Here is a 20,844-nt window from a genome sequence, read left to right as displayed (position 1 = left end):
TTTAAAGTGTTTTGTATTTCATTGTTTACCCAATTCCATTGTGTATTTGAAAATATTTATTATTCATTTACTTATTTTTTATTTTATTCAAAAAATAAATTTATTTACTTTTTTTCATTGTATTGTGTGAAAATTATAATAAATAATAAGTGAATAAAAGAGGGAGGAATGTATATAAATTTGAACAAAATTATATTCATAATTTTTAATAAAAGTAAGGAGGGAAGAAAAGGTCAGGAAAAAATAACTGGAAGAATTAAATATTTTTTTGGAAAAAGAAAGAGAAATTTTACAAAATCTAATTGAATTGTAACATAAAATTCTCTTAATTTATTAAATAATAAAAAAGACAATTGTAAAAATAGAAATATATTTAAAAAAGTAATTGGAAAGAATTAATTAATAAAAGTAAATGCCTAAAAAATCTGAAAATTATTAAAAAAAGATTTGTATTAATCTCCTCATGATAAATGAAATCGATAGTGAAACTAACAAACATAAATTTAGTAAGCAATAAAAATATATTCAGTAAAGAATAAATAATCAAGTTATCAAAATAAAATTAATCAAAATAAAATAATCAAACAGGTAGAAAAAACACTAATTACGAAAAAAGCATTCAAATTAAGTAAAAAAATAAATAATTCATTGTAAAAAAAGAATCAAATAAAAATTTTTTCTTCTCGAAATCGACGCTTTTGATATAACAAAACCGCGAGATCGTAAATTCAAAGCTAGGCGCGATCTAAATGTTTATGCAAAAATTGACCTCTTACTCCAATTACTGACGAGGTATTGTTTTAGAAAAACACTGCAGTCGACTCACAAGATATTTTACAAAGATTGGAGAGAGAGAGAGAGAGAGTAAGGAAGTTAAATGGAATTTCTTCACGCCAGTTACGAAGCTGGCATACGTAATTAAAAGGGAAGCTTCTTTTTATAATTTTTCGCTAACTTCCAGTGGTGGTGTCACTTGTAATTTAGGTTTTAAGGGTAAAATTAAACGATAAAATCATCAACTTGTCAGAGAGACAAATTGGAAAGTTTAAAAAACATGACTTGAATATTATTGATTTTCATTGCAATGCCAATGTCACTAATGTAAAGTTTAATATTGAGAATGAACAACAAAGAACTATTTTTATAATTCACGATTTTAAGACCATTTTATCGAATATTTAGAGAAAAGGATTTTTTATATTTTTCGATTTTTTTTTGGAAATAGATTTTTTTTCTTTGAAAAATTTGACTACCTTTAAAATGAATAAATTATCTTCTGACAAACTTTAGGCAATATTGCTTGACAATATTGATGAAATTTTTATGTATTATTTGACAATGATATTTACTACTACTGTTTTCAATCTTACGAAAAAATAAAAAATATTACTGCAAACATAGAGTAAAATGACCAGAGAGCAGAGAAATTTGCAACTACATTGCGGCAAGATTATCGCAATTTTTCAAAAATGTCTTAAATTAAAAAATCTTTTATTAACGGAAGACGTTAATAATAATCTCTCCTTTAATGTAATTAATACCGAATGATAAATTCCTTTTCTATAATTAAAAAAATTTTATTTTATTTTTATTTTTTAAATTTAAAAATTTCTTTGTTGTTTATTTTTATTATTTAATGCCTTTATTGTTGCATTTTGGAGCCTAGCATTGATGGAAAACTTTTAGAAATCAATTCGCGGGGACTGGGTATTGAACTCGGGTTCGACGGATGCTAAACTAAGAATCTAACCAACAAACTAAACAATTAACTGACAGAGAAAAAAAATTCTTTTCAAGAAATTTTTCATTACTGCTAACAAAAAAAAAATTTCTCATTTGTAAACATGAACGTTAGAAAGATGTTGAAAGACAGAAAGATCTTCAGATTAAAAATATTAATGAAAATAAATACTTTGTCTAGGAAACATTTTCAAACTTCCGGAAGGTTTTAAATATTTAAAAAGAAAAGTGGTAGAAAAAATTACCATTGAGAACCTAACAATCACATGCTGTTAATATACAGTCAAATCTCTCTACGTCGGATTTATATTCGGCGGAAACTCGCCAGGTAGAAGTAGAAGGGATTATATGAAGTGCCATTTTGAATTTTGAAAATATGACTTTAGATTCGTAATCAGCGACCTCGAAAACCCCCGAGTAACAAATTTCAAGACAATATATGAAGTTTTATTATTATCGTCCGCCATTTTAAATTTTTTAAATCTGTCTTCAGATTCGTTATCAGCGACCCCAAAAACCCCCTTATAACAAATTTGAAGCCAATAGGATAAATTTTTAATATTATCGTCCGCCATATTGAAGCCGCCATTTTGAATTTTTTAAATCTGTCTTCAGATTCGTTATCAGCGACCCCAAAAACCCCCGAGTAACAAATTTCAATCGATTTTATGAACTTTTGAAAATTGTATCCATCCTGTGTTAAATTTTGGAAAATTGTCAACTTTCAAACGCCATTTTGAATCAAAAAATACGGAAAATCTTAAAACGCAAAGCATATTTTCAAACTAAAACTATCGGGAACACGTTTTTTATACCTTAGATGACTTGGAAAAATCAATATGACAACTAAAATTGGATTTGAAAAAAAAATTACAGTCCAAAATCTTGTATTTTTTGAGTATTTTTGAAAAAATAATGGTTAAACGTCACTTTTTGGAAATTTTGACCATGCCATTCGAAAGAGCGACCCCAAAAACGTATGGATATGTCCTTGTAGAATTTTGAATAATTTTTTCCTTTTAATATTATGAGCTTGAAGCCGAAGTTAAAAATCAGCACATTTGGGCGTTAAAGGGTTAAAATGGTTGATACATATAGCAAAATTCAATTTTATTTTAATGCACTTAGCCGAACTAGATAAAGATTCTTTCAAGTTGCAAAGACTTTATAAGAGAGACGAATAAGACTTGAAAAAATCTTTACCAAAAGAATCTTAAACTTTTTAATAAATTATCTGCACGATTCGTTCAAAAACTATCAATTATAGTCTGGTAATTGCTGTTGGAAAGTGAATTCATTGATATGTAAGAATGACTTATTCAATTATGTGCGAAGAAGAGGTCAAAAATGTGGATCAACAGATTCCGGATTGATAGCGTCCGGAAGTCGGAAGTATGTGTCCGCATTAATAATTTCTAAAACTGTATCCATCACTTTCACACATGAAAACAATTTCGTTTAGAAAATATTATAGAAATTGTATTGTATAATAAATGAAGTAATATTATGATGATGAGGGTTGGTACAATTGTTTATTTATTTCAATCTTACAATTATTATAAAAGTTAATTAATCACACAGTTTTCTTGAAAGTATAAAGTTGAAACTAAAGTCCATCAATTTGATACAAAAATGTACATCAATTTTTTATTTGATCCACATTTTCGTATCATATTGATACACTTTAGTATTAATGCTCACACAGCACCGAAAATTTCCTGAAAGTTGAAATTAGCTTGACTGCAACAGTGCAACCTTCGAAATCTTTAGTGCAAAGCTCATGAAACTTGAAGTTTTTCTTTAAATTCCCGATGTTATTCAATGTTTGACGTAAAAGTTGACTGAACATTGCATGAGAGTTGAAGAAATTTTAAACTTTATGCAATGTTCAGTCAACTTTCGCGTCAAACTTTGAAAAACAGTCGAAATTTAAAGAATTACTTCAAATTTAAATAGCCTCGTAACTAAAGATTCCGAACATTGCAGTCAAAGTAATTTCCTCTTTTAGAAAAGTTTCGATGCTGTGTGCGTTTACTGATGCTTTCAAGAAAACTGTATATTAAATAATTTTTAATTTTGAAAAAGAATCGATAGGAAATTAATTGACTCAGAAAAAATTAAGTTCATTAGGAAAGAAATGAATTGATTCAAACCGAAATTAATTAATTAGAAAAAAATTAATTGATTCAGAAAGGGGCTGTACACATAATACGTCACGCGATTTTTGACCATTTTTAACCCCTCCCTCCCCCTATGTCACACTTCGTCACAAATCTTGAATCCCCCCTCCCCCCTACGTCACGTCACACACGTAAATTTCACTGTAAATTTTATACATTGGACAATATATATGTATATTATATCTTACACTCTAAATTATTAAATCAGTTAAGAATATCTGATTTAGAAGCAAAAAATCAGTCACTAATTCAAATAGTAATATTTTTTTCTGACAATCAGTTGAAAATAACTGATGTTTCAATACAATTGTTTTTGATTGATTCAATTAGTCACGTTTAACTACCTACATAGCACCGAAACTTTCCTAAAAATTTACTAAAGATTTACTCGCAAGCTTCGAAATATTTAAATGCAAAGTTTAGTTAAAATTGTGTAAAGATTTAAATATCCCACTTCAATAAATGTTTAGCGGGAAACTTTTCCGAAAATTTAAGTTAAATTTTCAGGAAGATTTTCACGAAAGTATAGTCGAAAATGCAATTCAAATGTTCAGGAAAGTTTCAAGCTATATTTTTAAGAAAATTTGACGATAGACATTGATTGGAGTGAGAAATTTAAATCTTTACACAATTTTAAAATAAACTTTGCAAGTAAATTTTTTGACTTATGCAAGCAAATCTTTAATATACAATATTTAGAAAAATTTCGGTGTTTTGTGGATAATTTTTGTTATTTTTAACTGATTCAGAAGCAAAAAGTCAGTCACTGCTGATTGACAGTTAAAACCATGATTTTTAACTGATTCAAATTAAGAGAATATCCCGTGTAGAAATTTCGCTATGGTCCGGATCAGGGACTGATCGGGCCTTCCATATTAGGGAATGAAACACACGGCCCGATATGGCCCTGATCAGGAAATCCACATTTGATCGTCGCCCCGATCTGGCCCAGGTCGGGCCGTGTGTTTCATTCCCTAATATGGCCATAATAGGGATATTTCTACACGGGATATTATTTATCATATTATAAATAATATGCCAATAGATGTTAAACAGATACATAATAGATATTAAATAGTTCAAACCATTCTTAACTTGTTTTATTTAGAAAAAGTGACATTGTCACATATAATTTATTATTATCTTTGAATTTAAAAGATCGTGACGTAACACATGAGTTCACCCCCCCCCCTCCCTCCCCCTAGCCGCGTGACGTATTATGTGTACGGCCCCAAAGATATTAATTAAGCCGAAAAAAAATTAATTGGTTTAGAAAGAAATGAATCAAATCAAAAAGAAATTAATTGATTTCGAAAGAAATTTATAGTTAGAAAACTAAGAGATGTTAGGAAAAATTCTAATTGTCTCAAAAACAAATTTCCAAGTGCCCTGCGGAATATTGATCATCATTCAGAAACTTCGACTAAAACTATTTTCCCAATTCTTTGGAATCACAAATGTCTCAATTTTCAAAAGGAAATTATGATCACCAATATTTATTTTTTAAATAAAAAGAAACAAATGTTTTCGATTTAATTTTCAATATCAAACCTTCGCACCAGTTCATAATTTTTCCACTCAACCCTATCTCGTTCTTTCTCTCATTCTCATTAACAAGTCGCGACATGTTCGCAATGAGACCTCAATAATCGAAGACCATACTGAACGAAAAGAAAATTCGTCCACTACTTAAAAAAAAGGAGGGAGAGGGACAAAGTAAAAGAAACGTTGGCGAGGATAATTTTATTCAACAATAGGCCTCGTATAAATAAGCACATGCCCAACCCATATTGGCATTAGTCGCACAACTGTCGTTTGTCCTTGACAAACTCTCTTCAAACACGAGATTGTTTAGTAAAAGAATTAAAAACTTTTTTCCAAAGGCTTCCCATCGTCATGAAGCTAATTATTGTGTTGTGCTCCATTCTCCTAGTGGCAACAGCCCAGCCAACTAAAAATGAATTCTGGAAGGGTACAAGCATGGATTCAATTGTCGAGCAAACCAAAGCTGATTGTGCGCAAAAGAACGACGAAATCGCCTGCATGAAGTACAAAGTTCTCAGTCTTCTTGATCAAATTTTCCGGAAGGACAGTTTCAAGGTACGGTGGCAAAAATGTGTATTTTCATTTAGGCAAGGGTAGTTAGGGTGAGGGTAGTCATAGTAACCGTTGCCGTACGGTAATGGTTGCTATGGAAACTGCTTCAGCAGCAGCGGTTGCTATGGTTACAGTTGCAATGGAAACTGCTTTATTAGGAGCGGTTGCTATGGTAACCGTCGTTGCAGAAACAGTTTCTATGATATCCGGTGCTAAAATAACAGATCTAAAGGTTTCAGTTGATATGGTAACTATTAAAGAAAAGTGGTTACTATGGTATCGGTTGTTATGGCTACAAACTGAGACAATCGTTGCTATGGAATCTGGTACCAACATTTTTAAAATTTTCGCAACCAAGGAAAAATATTCTCCAACCCACCATAAAGACTCCCAGTCACTTTTGATAAAAATAAAATAATTAATAAATAAAAATTACAATATATATAGTATAAATACTCTTTTATTTTAAGCCATTTACAATTGACAAAAGATGCCTTTTTTATTCTTGTGGCCAATAAGCCACAAGAATTAAAAGGACATCTTTTCTCTAATAAAAATTACAGTTTTATTAAATAAAAATCATTATTGAATAATAATCATATTGAATAAGAACCAACAAATCAACCATGTTACATAACTAATTAATTCTCCTCAAATTTTTAGTTATCGGAAACAGTGGAAGTCACCCGCAACTCGAATCCAGTTGATGAGGTGTCTGCTCGCGCTGAACCCTCATTTCTCGAGAATTTGAGATCATATCTAATATCTCACGATGTGACATTCAAATTACCACTTGAGTCATCGGTTAAAGTCAGTTCAAGGAACATTGACAACGATGAATTGAGTTTCAATTTGAAATTTGGCGAGGATCGTGCTATTCAACAAGAGGCACGTAAATCAAAATTGAAGAAAGTCATTATTCCAATTCTCGTGTTCGTTTTACTCAAGGCGATGACATTAATTCCATTGGCAATTGGAGTATTGGGACTGAAGGCATGGAATGCGCTGCAACTGTCATTTTTTAGCTTCGTCGTGTCAGTAGGTTTGGCGATATTCCAACTTTGTAAGAAAATTGCCGCCGACAGTCATTCAGCACCATTGGCAGCACATGGACCATGGGAATATCAGGCGGCACAATATCGTTCATTAAATGATGATGCAATGTCATCGGATTATGCGCAAAATTTGGCTTATTCGGGCTATGCGCAAGCATAAGGCTTTTATTTTTAGATAAATTCGAACTTTTGTAAAATAGCTTCTTTTCTTTTGTGTGTATGAATTATTTAATAAATTATTATTTGTCGTAATTTTAGTTACTTTTTTTAATGAGGAAAAAATAGAAAAAAGACGAAATAAATGAAAAATAATTGTTTTGAAACTGTAACAGAATTTGCACGAGAGAAGAAAGAAACATTTATGTGGACGACTGACTGATAAAAGAACATACCGAAAATACTTTTGCTACCAAAAATTAGAACTTATAAATAAATAAAATAAATTATAATCGAACATGTGTACAAGACGAATTTTACAATAAATTTAATTATTGTTGAAATAATTGTTGTTTTATTGTTTCTTATTGTTACTTTTTTATTAATAGGGTAAGTCCGGGGGAGATGGCCATATGGGAGAGATAGCCAGTTCAAATATTTTACAGAATTTGTAAATAAATATCACTTATTATAAGTTATTCTTCAACCTTTTGTGACTACTAATAAATGTAAACAACAAATTGTTGACAAATAATGAAAATGTAAGCGTAATCCTTCTACATTTTTTTTGCATGTGTCCAAAATAATTTGAGAATTTCAGATTTCTTACTGCTACATTGTTATTTTTTAACGGATTTTTTAATTTGAAGTTTTATTGAATAGTCCATAACCCACGCTTCGATATACACAAAAAAGGAATGGAAAAATTATCTTATTTACTTAATATTTTGATGTTTACTTTTGTCATGTATTTTTGAGTGAGATGGTCATTAATGACTTTTATGTGAAATTTTTTATGTTAATGTTAGATACTTGAGAAAAATTAAAGAAAAACAAATTAAAAATGTCTGAGAACAAAATAAATCATCTAATTAACACTAGAGATGGAGATATATTTGTAGGTTGAGTCGAAAGTTACAATCAAACGACATTGATTGAAGATTAGATTCAGTGCAGTATTTAAAATTTTTGGCTACATGAAAACTGCACTGAATCCCATAATAAATGTTCAAAATGTGACCACAATAAGAGAAAAGTAATTTGATCGGTTAAAAATTAAGTTTAAGCTAAAAGTAAAAAATTATAAGTATATTGTCCATCTCTCCCGCACACATGTGGCCATCTCTCCCGGACATTCCGGGAGCGATGGCCAAATGCACTTTTTATAAAATGTAAATTTCGAGATTGATCCTATGAAAATATTTTATTTTATTTTTCGTTACTTTAAAGTTAAGTGTTCAATGTTTAATTATCAATAAAAGTTTAGACATAGATCGCTTTTTTATAATTTTTACAGTACTTTAAAGAAACTATGGCCATCTCCCCCGGACTTACCCTAGTTGATTGTTGTTAATAAAAAATATAATTGAAAAAGAAATTAACTTCTGAGATAATTATTGTAATTGTTTGAAAGATTTAATAGAAATTAATTATTGCTAAGAAAGCGATTGCTATGGAAACAATTTTAGGGTAACAGTTCCCATGGTAACCATAACCATAGGCACGATTTCTATGGTAATATTTACCATACTAACCATGGATACGGTTTCTATGGCATTATTTTCCATAGTAACCATTGTAAGTATAGTAATCGTTAATATGGCAACAATTACTATGATGATATTTGATGGTTATTATGATCAGTTGCCATAGCAACCGCAACTAAGGCATGGTAAGCATGTTAATCGATTGTTATGGTAACCGTTACTAGGATACTCATATATGTATATCGTTGCTATGGCAACCAACTTTAGCGTCTTTGAATCTAGCCTTTTCGTGTAGATAAAAAAATGACAAATAAAAAATATATAAAGAAAAAAGAATAAATAATATAACAAGTGATAATTATGAATAATATTAACAAATAATAATAACAAATAAAAAGAAGAAATAATGATGATAATAATAATAATAAGTAAGAAGAACAAATAATAATAAGAAATAAAAAATTACAAATAACTCAAAATTAATAATAATATCAATTCGAAAATAAAATGTCAATATTAATTTGAAAAAGTTTTTTAATTAACTTGTTATTTTATATTACACTGTAAAAAATTTAGGGAGTTAACGGACTCGGGAGTTGGGAGTGAAATTTTTCGAGTTAAAAATCAACTCCAAAAGAGAGTTAATTTCTAACTCCCTTCATTCAACACCCGCGCGAGTTATTTTTTCCTTGGGGAGTTAGCATTTGGGTGTTAAATTTTAACTCTCTTTATTTAACTCCCCTGGCATTAACTCCCCAATGGGTGCGACTTTTATAGACCCCCGGGGGAGTTAAAATTTAACTCCCTTTTTTTACAGTGTATTACTAATTAACATCTATTCAAAGTAGAAATAATAAAAATGTACCTATTACCTAAAAAATTTATGTATAAATAACAAGGCGACTTAAAATAAATAATATAACAAAATAATAAATAATGAAATAACAACAATTAATAATAACAAACGGGTAATATACAAATTTGTTTATTCAGTGAACATAACAAAAGATGTTTTCACGTTTACCCTTATTTTTAAAACAATGAAATTTCAATTTAAAATCAAATGACCACGTTTGAATGGCAAGTGGGTATAATAAAGAAGAAAAAAAGAGGAAAGAAAAAAAATGGTGAATTTCAATCTACATACTTTCACCGAATCTAACACGTTGTTGCATATAAAAATAAAGAGGAGGAAGGACGAAAGTAATGTCAATGACGAGGTTACTATACTATTGTGGTTTATCCAATTGTGGTTTCGTTTTTATTGACATTTTTTATTTCCCTTTTTTATTATCCTTTTTATATACTTTTACTACCTGGGCAAATAAATAAGTGTCAATAATGCATGTAAAAGAAGATTTTCAATGATTGTTAGCGGTTTTTGTGTTTTTTAGAAGTGATGATAATTTTTCATTTTTCATTTTTTTACGCCGAATTCGAAACCATTGCTAGATATTCCCTAGCATATCAAATTTCAAAATGTCTGATTCAAAATGTTGAAAAAAATTTTAAATTGTTAAGATTTTTACTGTAAAAACAAAGTCTTTAAGTAGGGGAGACTAGGGCTAAATGTTAAATTTTGCACAAATGATTTTTTTTAGACAATAAATTCGCTTGGATGCAAATATGTATAGATCAGTAATGTAGGGCATCTTGTGCTCAACAACTTTCAATAAAAAAGTTTCTGATATTTTCGCGTAAAATACATGTTTTGTCCTTTTTTCAAAATTTTTTTTTAACATTTATCTCAGCATGGGGCTAAATTCTATTTCTAGTCTACTACAACTATTTTCTGATAGGTTTTAATTTAAGTAGTGGATAAGTTAAAGTATGCTTTAAGTTAAGGTTATTTAGTTAATAAAACATTTGTGTTTATTTGACAATAGCTAAAATAGTTATAGAGTTAATAAATTAAACTTTCAAAATAAAAAAAAAAATTTTGGGTTTATTTCACGTGAGCGGTCTTGTTTTTTGACCGCGTACTTGACAAATGTAAAATAAATAATTTTTAAACATAAAAACCCGAAAAACACGATTAATGTAAAAAACATTGAAAAAATACACTTAACATTTAGCTCCACCTATTATTTAATATTTAGCCCCAGAGTGTATTTTTGGCTTTAACAACAAATACCTATACAAAAACTGACTAAAAATATTTAGCAAATACCTTTAGGTACATCTTCAGGGAACCTATAAATAGGCTTAAATACTTATTGTGATGAGAATAAATTCAAAAAATATACTTAAAAGTGGAAATCGTCTTTTAACTATAGTCAAAATTTCAACACTCTTAAAATGTGTTTTTTCTTGAATTCAACTTATTTTTTGGGCTTAACCTTCGCGCTCCGAAGCGGTCACCCGGGGTGACCAAACAATGAAAAAAGTTGTAAATCTTCTCGACATTTGCATCAATCGAATAGCAATTTTAAGTCACTGAACAAAATCTTATCTACTTTCGAAAAATAAAAAAATAAAATTTTTTTTTTCATTTCTTCTTGTTTATTTATAACAATTATAAAAGTATGTACTAGACTACTGAAAATTGCCCGGTTGTTTATTTTGTATATTGCAAACAAATAAAAATAAAATCATCAAAGTTTTACAGTAAAATTGTTTTATGTCAATATATGTATATACAATATATTTTGATGTTACAATGAATTTTTTATTTGTTTAAACAAATTATTGTTGTTATTTATCAAAAGAGTTATGTAGATTAATTAAGGTCATCAAGTAAGCAATTGATTTAATTACGAATCATTCAAATTTAATGAACCATTCAAAATGACAATCCTAGATTCATTAATCAAAACCTACTAATTCGGTATAAAAGAGTAGATTTGACAATTTTTTAATTAAAAAAAAAGATAAAAAGTATTGTTGAAAAATATGTTTTAAAAGAATTATTTCGCGCTTTGAGCTCATCCAACAATTACTGTATATTTTGGATCGGCCATTTTAAATTCTCAAAATTCAACAACAAATTTTCAATCAGTGTCCTTACAAACTCCCAAGTGGAAATTTTCAAGCGATTTTAACTAATACGCAAATTCAAATAGTATGCAGGTTGATACAAATTATGGCCTTAATTATTGAACGTTTAAACTGATACATGTAATTTTTAATGAAAATCACTTAATATTCTTTCAAGCACATAAAAATTGACTAAAAATTCTCAAACTTGACAGTTTTAAAGTGGGTACAGGATAATATGTATAAATATAAAATAAATTTTTTTATGCATTTACCATTTAAAATTTCAATTACGTAGAGGCATGTGTTAATATTGTTCAATTTTGTTCTAATGTTTAGAAATTTTTTTTTTTAATATGTGTTAAAGGCATGTCGAACCAGCCAATTTCAATTAATGCCGCATATATTAATATTATTAATATTTCCACTGGTTTTCTTAAAAAATATAAAATAAATCTTGTCAAAATATAAAAAATAATATTCTATTTATTGAAACATGGATCTTTAGTTCAATTAGTACAAAAATTTGCTTTTAAATATTATTTTTCATTATATAAAAATTAAGTTTGATATTTTTCGAGAAAAAAAGAGAATCGAACACAAATTAACGTTTAAAAAAAATTAATAAATCTATATTTTTCTATACAAACTTTCATTTGTTTGACAATTTTTGAGAAGAAAAGACAATCGAATACTGTCATTGAAAAAAATGAATGTTTAAATAGAAAAATGTGAATTTATTCATTTTTTTCAATATTAATTTGTATTTGATTGTCTTTTTTTCTCAAAAAATATCAAACTTTGTATTAAATGAAAAATAATATTTTAAAGTTAATTTTTCTATTAATTGGACTAAAGATCTATGCGTTTACATTTGAAACATTTCCCTTAATTTTATCAATATTTATTTTATATTTTTTAAGAAAATCAGTGGGAATATTAATAGGTATCTATCTACTATTATGAAACTTTCAATTATTGTTTACTTCAATTATTAAGAATTTAAACCACAGATTTAATTTAAGTTAATTCAATGTAATAAAAAATTTACCCACATTTTATCTTCAATTAACAACGAAGTTGATAAAACTCCATCAGAAAATAATAACTCCATCAACTGTTTCCAATTAATAATAATAGTAAAAAAAAGAAATTAGGAATGAAAAAATGAAAAGAGTCTGAAAGTCATATTAGTACAAAAAAATGTGAAACTAACTATAAAATGAATTAGCATAAATATAAAACTATAAATGTGACGTTCTTTAAAGAGAAATACCAACATGAACAAGTTCCGTTTCCCGTATGCATGCTATAATGCGCCATGCCGAACAATGATTGGGATATACACCTTCGCACCCGGCTCGAATTTCGCGAGTGAAATTTAAATATGATTTTCCTTCAATCATTAATTCACATCATGCGCGACCGAATAACATAGATTCGCGGGGGGCAAATTAAATAAAAGGGGCGGGCCACTCCTCTGTCAGTCGCAGTTCGATCGCCGATTGTGTATCATTCATTCAATTTTAGGTTTCTAAGTCGTTAAAAAGTGTTTTTCAAAAATAAAAATTCAAAATTACTATCCGTGACCTTGGATTATTAAAAAAACAACAACAAAAATGCGTACTTTTTTGGTGACAGGCTTTTTGGCCTTAGTGACCGTGTCATCAGGATCACAAGATTTTCTCACAACATCATTAAATAATTGTCTCAATGCCGAATCGTGGACGTCGTGCTTTAAACATGAATTCCTTGGTTATTTGGATAATCAATTGGGAACAACAACTGAAGCAAGATCATTGGATTCAATTGATGATGCAATAATATCACGTACCGTGAAATATCTCAAGACATTTGATTATGGAATTAATTTGCCATTTGTTGATGCAAATTTAAAATATCGTCCAAGCAAGAGTCTCGCTGATCTTGATATTGAATTTAAGGATAATGAAGTTGCGACTAATCAGGCACGTGGTTTATTAAAGAAGAAATTGCTGCTGCCATTTTTACTTCTTTTGAAATTAAAATTGAAAGCATTGATGCCAATTTTCGTTGCTATAATTGGAATTAAGGCGATGAAGGCATTGGTTCTTTCGAAATTGGCATTTTTGGCTGTCCTTGTATTCGTTGGTGTTCAATTCTTCAAGAAGGGTGGCATGACTCCACCAATGGGTGAGTTGTTTTGATTTGTTTTATTTTTAACTCGATGACTTAATCATTCAGTGATCTCACAGTTTTTCTAATGATATCAAATGGAGACAAAAAAAAGCATCAAAACGTTGCTTTGCAACACTTTTGATTCGTTTTTTGTCTCAATTTTATATCATTAGAAAAACAGTGGCTTTATATGAAGATCATTGGAATTCAGTAGGATTATCAGGCAGCAAATGATGATTTTTTAATTACTTGGGATCATCAGTGAGAAATCTCTTTTTGGTAGGAAAATAGTGATTTATTAATTACTTAGGATCATTGGGAACATTAGTGGGAAATCACTTTAGAATCATTAAAAACATTTGGAGCATCAGCGATGATGGTTTTTTAATTAGAAAAATTCAGTGACATCATCAGCGGAGAATCATTTTTTAATCATACTTTAAGATCAATGGGATCATTAGCAGAAAAATTATTATTTAATTAATTTGAGATGATTAGGATTGTCGGTGCAAAATTTATATTTTAATTATTTCAGGATCATTAGAATCATCATGGAGAAAATTATTTTTTAGCTACTTTAAAATCATTAGGATCATTGGGATCAACGGCAGAAAAATTACTTTTCGATCATTGGGATCATTATCGGAGAAAAAAATTTGTATCATTAGCACCATCAAGTAGAACATGATCGATATAGTCAACAAACTTAAAATCGTTTATCGTATTAATAATTAAAGTTCGGATCATTAGGATTATCCGCTCAAAGATGATAGTTATAATTATCAAACTTAGGATCACCAGAATAGTGATGTAGAAAATAGCGTTAATTAATAAACTTAGAATCACTAGGATCATCAACCTAACGATGATCGTTTTAATAACTAAATTTATGATCAAAAGAATCTTTAGCTTCAAAAGAGTCAATTCAAGAACCTAACTTAGGATCAATAGGATCATCTAGTAAGAAATCATTTCAAATCATTTCAATTACTAAAGCTAAGATCATCAGATTCAAAAGAAGCATTTAAATCATTATGATTATTATCATAAATATATTGACCACAATCAGTGAATTTTCATAGAAAATCAATTTTTCCAGGAATGACAATGGATCCAGCTCCAGTCTATGGAGCTCCACCATTGCCATCGACAACTTCCGGCTACGAGCCAATGAACAGTTGGAATGATAATGGACCATACTCGAGAGTCTGGACGCCAAGCAATGGAGCTGATGCACAAAATTTGGCCTACAATTACTACTCATCGGGAAGTAGTTCAGCAAGTTCGTATGGTTCACCAGCTTCATCATCATCATCATCTGGAAGTTCTTCCAGTTCGTCAACCTATTCATAAGATTCGATCATCAACTCTTCTTTAGGATCATTTAAAATCAACATCAGTCGTTTATTGTTCCAATACAAGACTCATCGATGATTCATCATTTAGAAAAAAAAACCAAGAAAATAATTTTTTTTTCTATTTCTTTTTCCTGGGAAAATTAAAGATGACCAAAGAAAAACTTGATGACTGCGAATTTAAAACAAAACAGTCAGAATCTACTTAAAACGCGTGTTTATTTATTTATCGAACATTATTTATTTCTTATTTGTGTAAGGAAAATAAAAAAGAGATAAAAAAAGAATAAAAAAAAGATACTTGAATACTGTATATATATATATATATATATATATATATGTGTAAACTGTATGCATTTAATGATTATTGTATAATATTATGCCCTTTGTTATTCAATGTTAAGTAATTATGAAGATTAGTATTGTATACAATCTTTTTGAGTTAGAAAACATTTGTTTGTGATTAATAATGTTTTTTGTATTTTTTCAAATGTAATTTTTTTGTAATGTACACTATGTTGCGGTTTTGTTAAGGTACACAGTTTTCAGCACCTTTGTAATTAGGTGTGCAATTGAGTAATAATGACAAGTTGAATCAATTATTACTCCTAACGATTGAATAAAAAAAATTTTTTTATAATAAATTCTTTTTCTTATTATATATAATAAGTACTGCGTGAAGATTTTCGCGCTAGTTCACTACGATTGTGAAATCAAATTTTACAAATTCCAATTAGTGGATCCGATACAGCAGATCGTTGTTAGATTTTGAAAATTTAAAATGACAAATCTAATATAACGGATAAATTTGATAAAATTCGTTAAAACTGATTGAAAATTGACTTTGGAGTTTCTGAAGTCACTGATTACAAATTCGTTGTTGGATCGTTCGGATAAAAAATAAATCCAAAATGGTGGATAGAAATATGAAGATATTTTTTCAAAATTTCTCAAATTTAACTAAAAGTCTAATATGGCGGATCGAAATTGGTGAAATTTGATAAAAGCGCATGAAAACTGACACCCAAGGGTTTCTGAAGTCACTGAATACGAATCTGTTGATATATTTTCAAAATTCAAAATGGAGAATCGTCACTTGATGGTTTTTGGGGTCGCTGGTTACGAATTCGTTATTGGATTTTGAAAATTCAAAATTAAAGAATTAGATTAGTATGGAAGTTTCAATAAAATTTTTTGTCATCATACATTTTGTTTATTAATTTTCAATGTTTTAAAATTTAAATAATAAGCAAAAATTTTTTGATTTATAATTAAAGCTATCCAAACATCACTTTTTTCAAAATTTGTCAATTTCACAACCTCCATATATATGTTTACAATTTTAAAAAATTAAATTTGCCCTTTCAAAAAATTGTAACTTTCAATAAAAAAAATTATGAAAAATTTATTCAGAAAAAAATAAAAACTAAAAGAAAATGAAAGAGGGTAAAAAATATTTTTGAAAAAATAGTAAAAATATTAATAGAAAAGCAGTGGAGAAAATTATAAAAAAGTAGGTAGATAAATTTCGCAGATGAGTGGAAATCTTATATTATATTAAAATGTTTCCTTCGTCCACAAAATTTTTCGTTAAACGTTTTCAGCAATATGTACACTAAAAAAAAAATATATATATACCCACATAGCACAATAGTATGAGGTAAGGTTATGTTGAATACTAATCGTAAGGCTCATAAGGTTACACGATATTGCTGTGGTAGACCTAAGGTGAACTAAAAACTTCCGCCATGGAGGTAAGGTTACATGTTAGGGTGTGGTAAGTATATATGATAAGGCTATGGTAACCTTACACGTTAAGGTTGATGTAACCTTACACGTTAAGGTTGAGGTAACGTTACATGTTAAGGTTGAGGTAAGGTTATATGTCAAGGTTGAGGTAAGGTAATTAATAAGTTGTAAGGTTAAGGTAAGGTTGTGATAAGTTTACCAGTTATGGAAAATATTGACAAAATAATTAATAATATAATTAATAAATAAATATTAAATTAAAAAGTTAAGTTTGTTACTCTTCTCTATTTTGGAAACCTGACATAAAGCAGAAAATTTTGAAAACAAATTTGGGGGGACTGGGATTCGAACCCGGGATCGACGCGCATAAACCAATCATTCTAACTAATTGAGCTAAGTACAGAACTGTCAGAAGGAAAATCAATTTTACCTTTAAGGTGAACCAAGAATATGATTAACTCCTTAAAGGCAAAATTAATTTTCTTGCTATCAGTTCTCCACTTAGCTCAGTTAGTTAGGATGTTAGGTTTATGCGCGTCGATCCCGGGTTCGAATCCCAGTCCCCCCAAATTTGTTATCAAAATTTTCTGCTTCATGTCAGGTTTCCAAAATAGAGAAGAGTAACAAACTTAACTTTTTAATTTAATATTTATATATTAATTATATTATTAATTATTTTGTCAATATTTTCCATAACTGGTAAACTTATCACAACCTTACCTTAACCTTACCTCAACCTTAACGTGTAACGTTACCTCAACCTTAACGTGTAAGGTTACCTCAACCTTAACGTGTAAGGATATCACAACCTTAACGTGTAAGGTTACCATAGCCTTATCATATATATACTTACCACACTCTAACATGTAACCTTACCTCCATGGCGGAAGTTTTTAGTTCACCTCAGGTCTACCTCATACTATTGTGCTATGTGGGTACACGGAAAAAAAAAGTTCGAGGATTATTCGGGAACTTCGTTCTTAACTCTTGGATACGGCGGGTAGTTCACAGAGAACTAAAGGTTGCCTCGTTTAAATATGTCATTTACTATTTCTCTACAAATTATAACTATTTCACCACTTCTCGGCAAACTGTTCTTGAAAAAGTCGGGAACTGTTCAAGAAAATCGAAAAGTTAGGCGAATGCAAGAAAAAATGGATTCTGCTTCCCCCCTCCCACTTCCCCTCCTTGACACGTCCGCACACACACACACATTTATCCTTGAAGGTCACATACAATTTTTATTTTTTATTAAGTTTCTGAAATAGAAAAAACCATATGAGAGAAAAATCGACGGCGGCTGGAACAGAACTCGCGTACCCGAGGAATAGAAGTCCGGCGTCTTATCCATCTGAGCTAAACAGGAACGTTAAATACCTCAGCATAAAATAAATATATAAGGCACGCAAGTCTTACTGACTGTGAGACTTGTTGAGACTGGTGCGCACAGTTTCTGCGCACCAAGATTCCTTGACGAGTTCCCGAAAATTTCAGAAACAGTTGCGGCCAGTGCCATGGACTTTACATGAGAAAGTAATGAAAAAAAGACTATTGGACTATTTACAGCTTTTTCTAATACAGTTCCCGAATTTCTTTCAAACATTCATTGATTACCATTGAATGTTCGTCGCTAGTTCAGAGCTGTTACCACGTATCCAAGAGTTAGGAAATAATTCCTGAAATATCTGGGAACTTTTTTTTTCCGTGTATATATATATATATATATATATATATATATATATATATATATGGGCAATTCCACGTCAAATTTCAGTTCACATTTTAAATTTGGCCAAAAAATTTTTTTTTCATTCTTCAGTGAAAAAAAATGGATACGTATTTTTTTATTTTTTTTTTGGTGCCCAAATTTCCGAGTTACGAATTTTTGACTTTTGAAAAGTAGACATTTTTTAAATGGCCTACAACTTGAAAACTCTTGGATTTACAAAAATTTCGTTAAGACAAAAAAAGTTCAGTTTGTGTTCAACTTTTAAATGCTGTTAAAAAAATTTTTTTTTAAAAATTTTTCTTAAAAAAATAAAAAATTGTTATAAACAAATTAATTTTTTTTAAATTTGGACGTTTTAAAAAAATTTTTTTTTTTAAGAAAAACATAGCTGGCAATGATAAGAATAGTTTACAGAATAATTCAGAGTGGTCTTCTTGAATTTGATAGTTAAAATAAATTTTTAATTTTGGCGTGCAAGTTTTACGCGCGATGCACTGTGCACGTTTTACTAACTTAAGGGGAGGGACCGGTGAAATTTCAACTCATCTAAATTTTTGTTGTTTATAGGTGGTTAATATTAATTTTTCTAACAAGTTTTCGTATTTTAAATTATAATAGGCTTCGAAAAATTAAAAATATTTAATAAGTTAAAAAAAATTTTTAAATAAATATCAAAATTTTCAAAAAATAAAAATTTGTATTTCTCTCGTAATTTTTATTAATTGTCATTGCTGATTTTTATATATAATTATTTCATAATTCTGAACAATCAATCATATGTATTTTCAAAAATTTTGTATTTTTCAAAAATTTTGTATTTTTCAAAAATTTTAATTTTTTTGAAAAATCAAATTTTTTAAAAAATAAATAAAAATTGTAAATCAGTTAAAAATTACTTTTATTAATTTTCTATAGTGTAATATGATTTCAGGTAACTGAAAAAATGTAAAAAAAATGTTGATACCCCTAAAAATGGTCATTTTTGAATGGTTCAAAGTTTACTAGTAGTTTTTAAAAAATTCAACTAATTCTACATTTTTTATAATTTTTCGTTACCAAATTTTTTGTATGCTTTTCTTACGATAATTAATAATCAATCGTATGGATTTTGAAAAATTTTAATTTTTTTCAAAAAATTTCAAAAAACGTGCACAGTGCAGCGCGCGTAAAACTTGCACTCCAAAATTAAAAATTTATTTTAACCATCAAATTCAAGAAGACCACTCTGAAACATTTTGCAAACTATTCTTATCATTGCCAGCTATGTTTTTCTTTAAAAAAAAATTTTTTTTTAAACGTCCAAATTTAAAAAAAATTAATTTGTTTATAACAATTTTTTATTTTTTTAAGAAAAATTTAAAAAAAAAAATTTTTTAACAGCATTTAAAAGTTGAACACAAACTGAACTTTTTTTGTCTTAACGAAATTTTTGTAAATTCAATAATTTTCAAGTTGTAGGCCATTTAAAAAATGTCTACTTTTCAAAAGTCAAAATTTCAAAAATTCGTAATTCGGAAATTTGGGCACCAAAAAAAAAAAATAAAAAAATACGTATCCATTTTTTTTCACTAAAGAATGAAAAAAAAATTGTTCTGGCCAAATTTAAAATGTGAACTGAAATCTGACGTGGAATTGCCCATATATGTGGACGTCCACATGAAAAGGGCCCATTTTGGCACTATTGGAGTTATCTATATGGGCGTAATCCTGGCAAAATTTGGAGAATTTTGAGTGGTCTTAGAACTTTTTTGGTTGAAAATTCGCTGAGTTACGGAGTTTCAAAGTTTAGAACGCCAAAAACCTCATTTCGAGAAAAACGGAATTAAAGATTGCGATAACAACTAATTGTTGTATCTCTGGTTCTTCTTGGAAGTTATTCAGATAAGAATTGTTTCTAGTTCAGGGCACCTTGAAGATAAAAAACCAACAGGTTTTAAATTTTTAGAACCACCCCCTCTCCTTAATTAATTAATTAATTTAAAAACCGACAATATGGGCCCTTTTCTAAAAAGGACAGTTTTTCTATTAAAAAACCATTTTTTTACAGGATTAATGATTAGGTACAATTTTATTGTGTCATTTGAAGAAAAAGAATAGATATTAAACTTATTTAAAAATTTTTGACAGTCTCTATTATGAAAAAATTGACGAAATATACAAATT

General features: G+C 28.8%; 2 protein-coding genes across 2 annotated transcripts; both read left to right on the top strand.

Annotated features, from left to right (window-relative positions):
* Positions 1 to 5,727: 5,727 nt before the first annotated feature.
* On the top strand, positions 5,728 to 7,494 carry LOC122505151. Its single transcript, XM_043616625.1, has 2 exons — positions 5,728 to 6,020; positions 6,681 to 7,494. The coding sequence occupies exons 1-2, from the start codon at positions 5,817 to 5,819 to the stop codon at positions 7,230 to 7,232; spliced, it is 756 nt and encodes a 251-aa protein (XP_043472560.1). The 5' UTR covers positions 5,728 to 5,816; the 3' UTR covers positions 7,233 to 7,494.
* Positions 7,495 to 13,178: 5,684 nt separating this feature from the next.
* LOC122505150 lies at positions 13,179 to 15,618 on the top strand. Its single transcript, XM_043616624.1, has 2 exons — positions 13,179 to 13,863; positions 14,948 to 15,618. The coding sequence occupies exons 1-2, from the start codon at positions 13,311 to 13,313 to the stop codon at positions 15,199 to 15,201; spliced, it is 807 nt and encodes a 268-aa protein (XP_043472559.1). The 5' UTR covers positions 13,179 to 13,310; the 3' UTR covers positions 15,202 to 15,618.
* The last annotated feature ends 5,226 nt before the right edge of the window (positions 15,619 to 20,844 follow it).

The sequence above is a fragment of the Leptopilina heterotoma genome, unplaced genomic scaffold, assembly GCF_015476425.1.
Source record: "Leptopilina heterotoma isolate Lh14 unplaced genomic scaffold, ASM1547642v1 Lhet_347, whole genome shotgun sequence".
Classification (NCBI taxonomy): Eukaryota; Metazoa; Arthropoda; class Insecta; order Hymenoptera; family Figitidae; genus Leptopilina; species Leptopilina heterotoma.
Note: the sequence above shows the minus strand (reverse complement) of the source record. Positions and strands in the feature narration are given on the sequence as shown.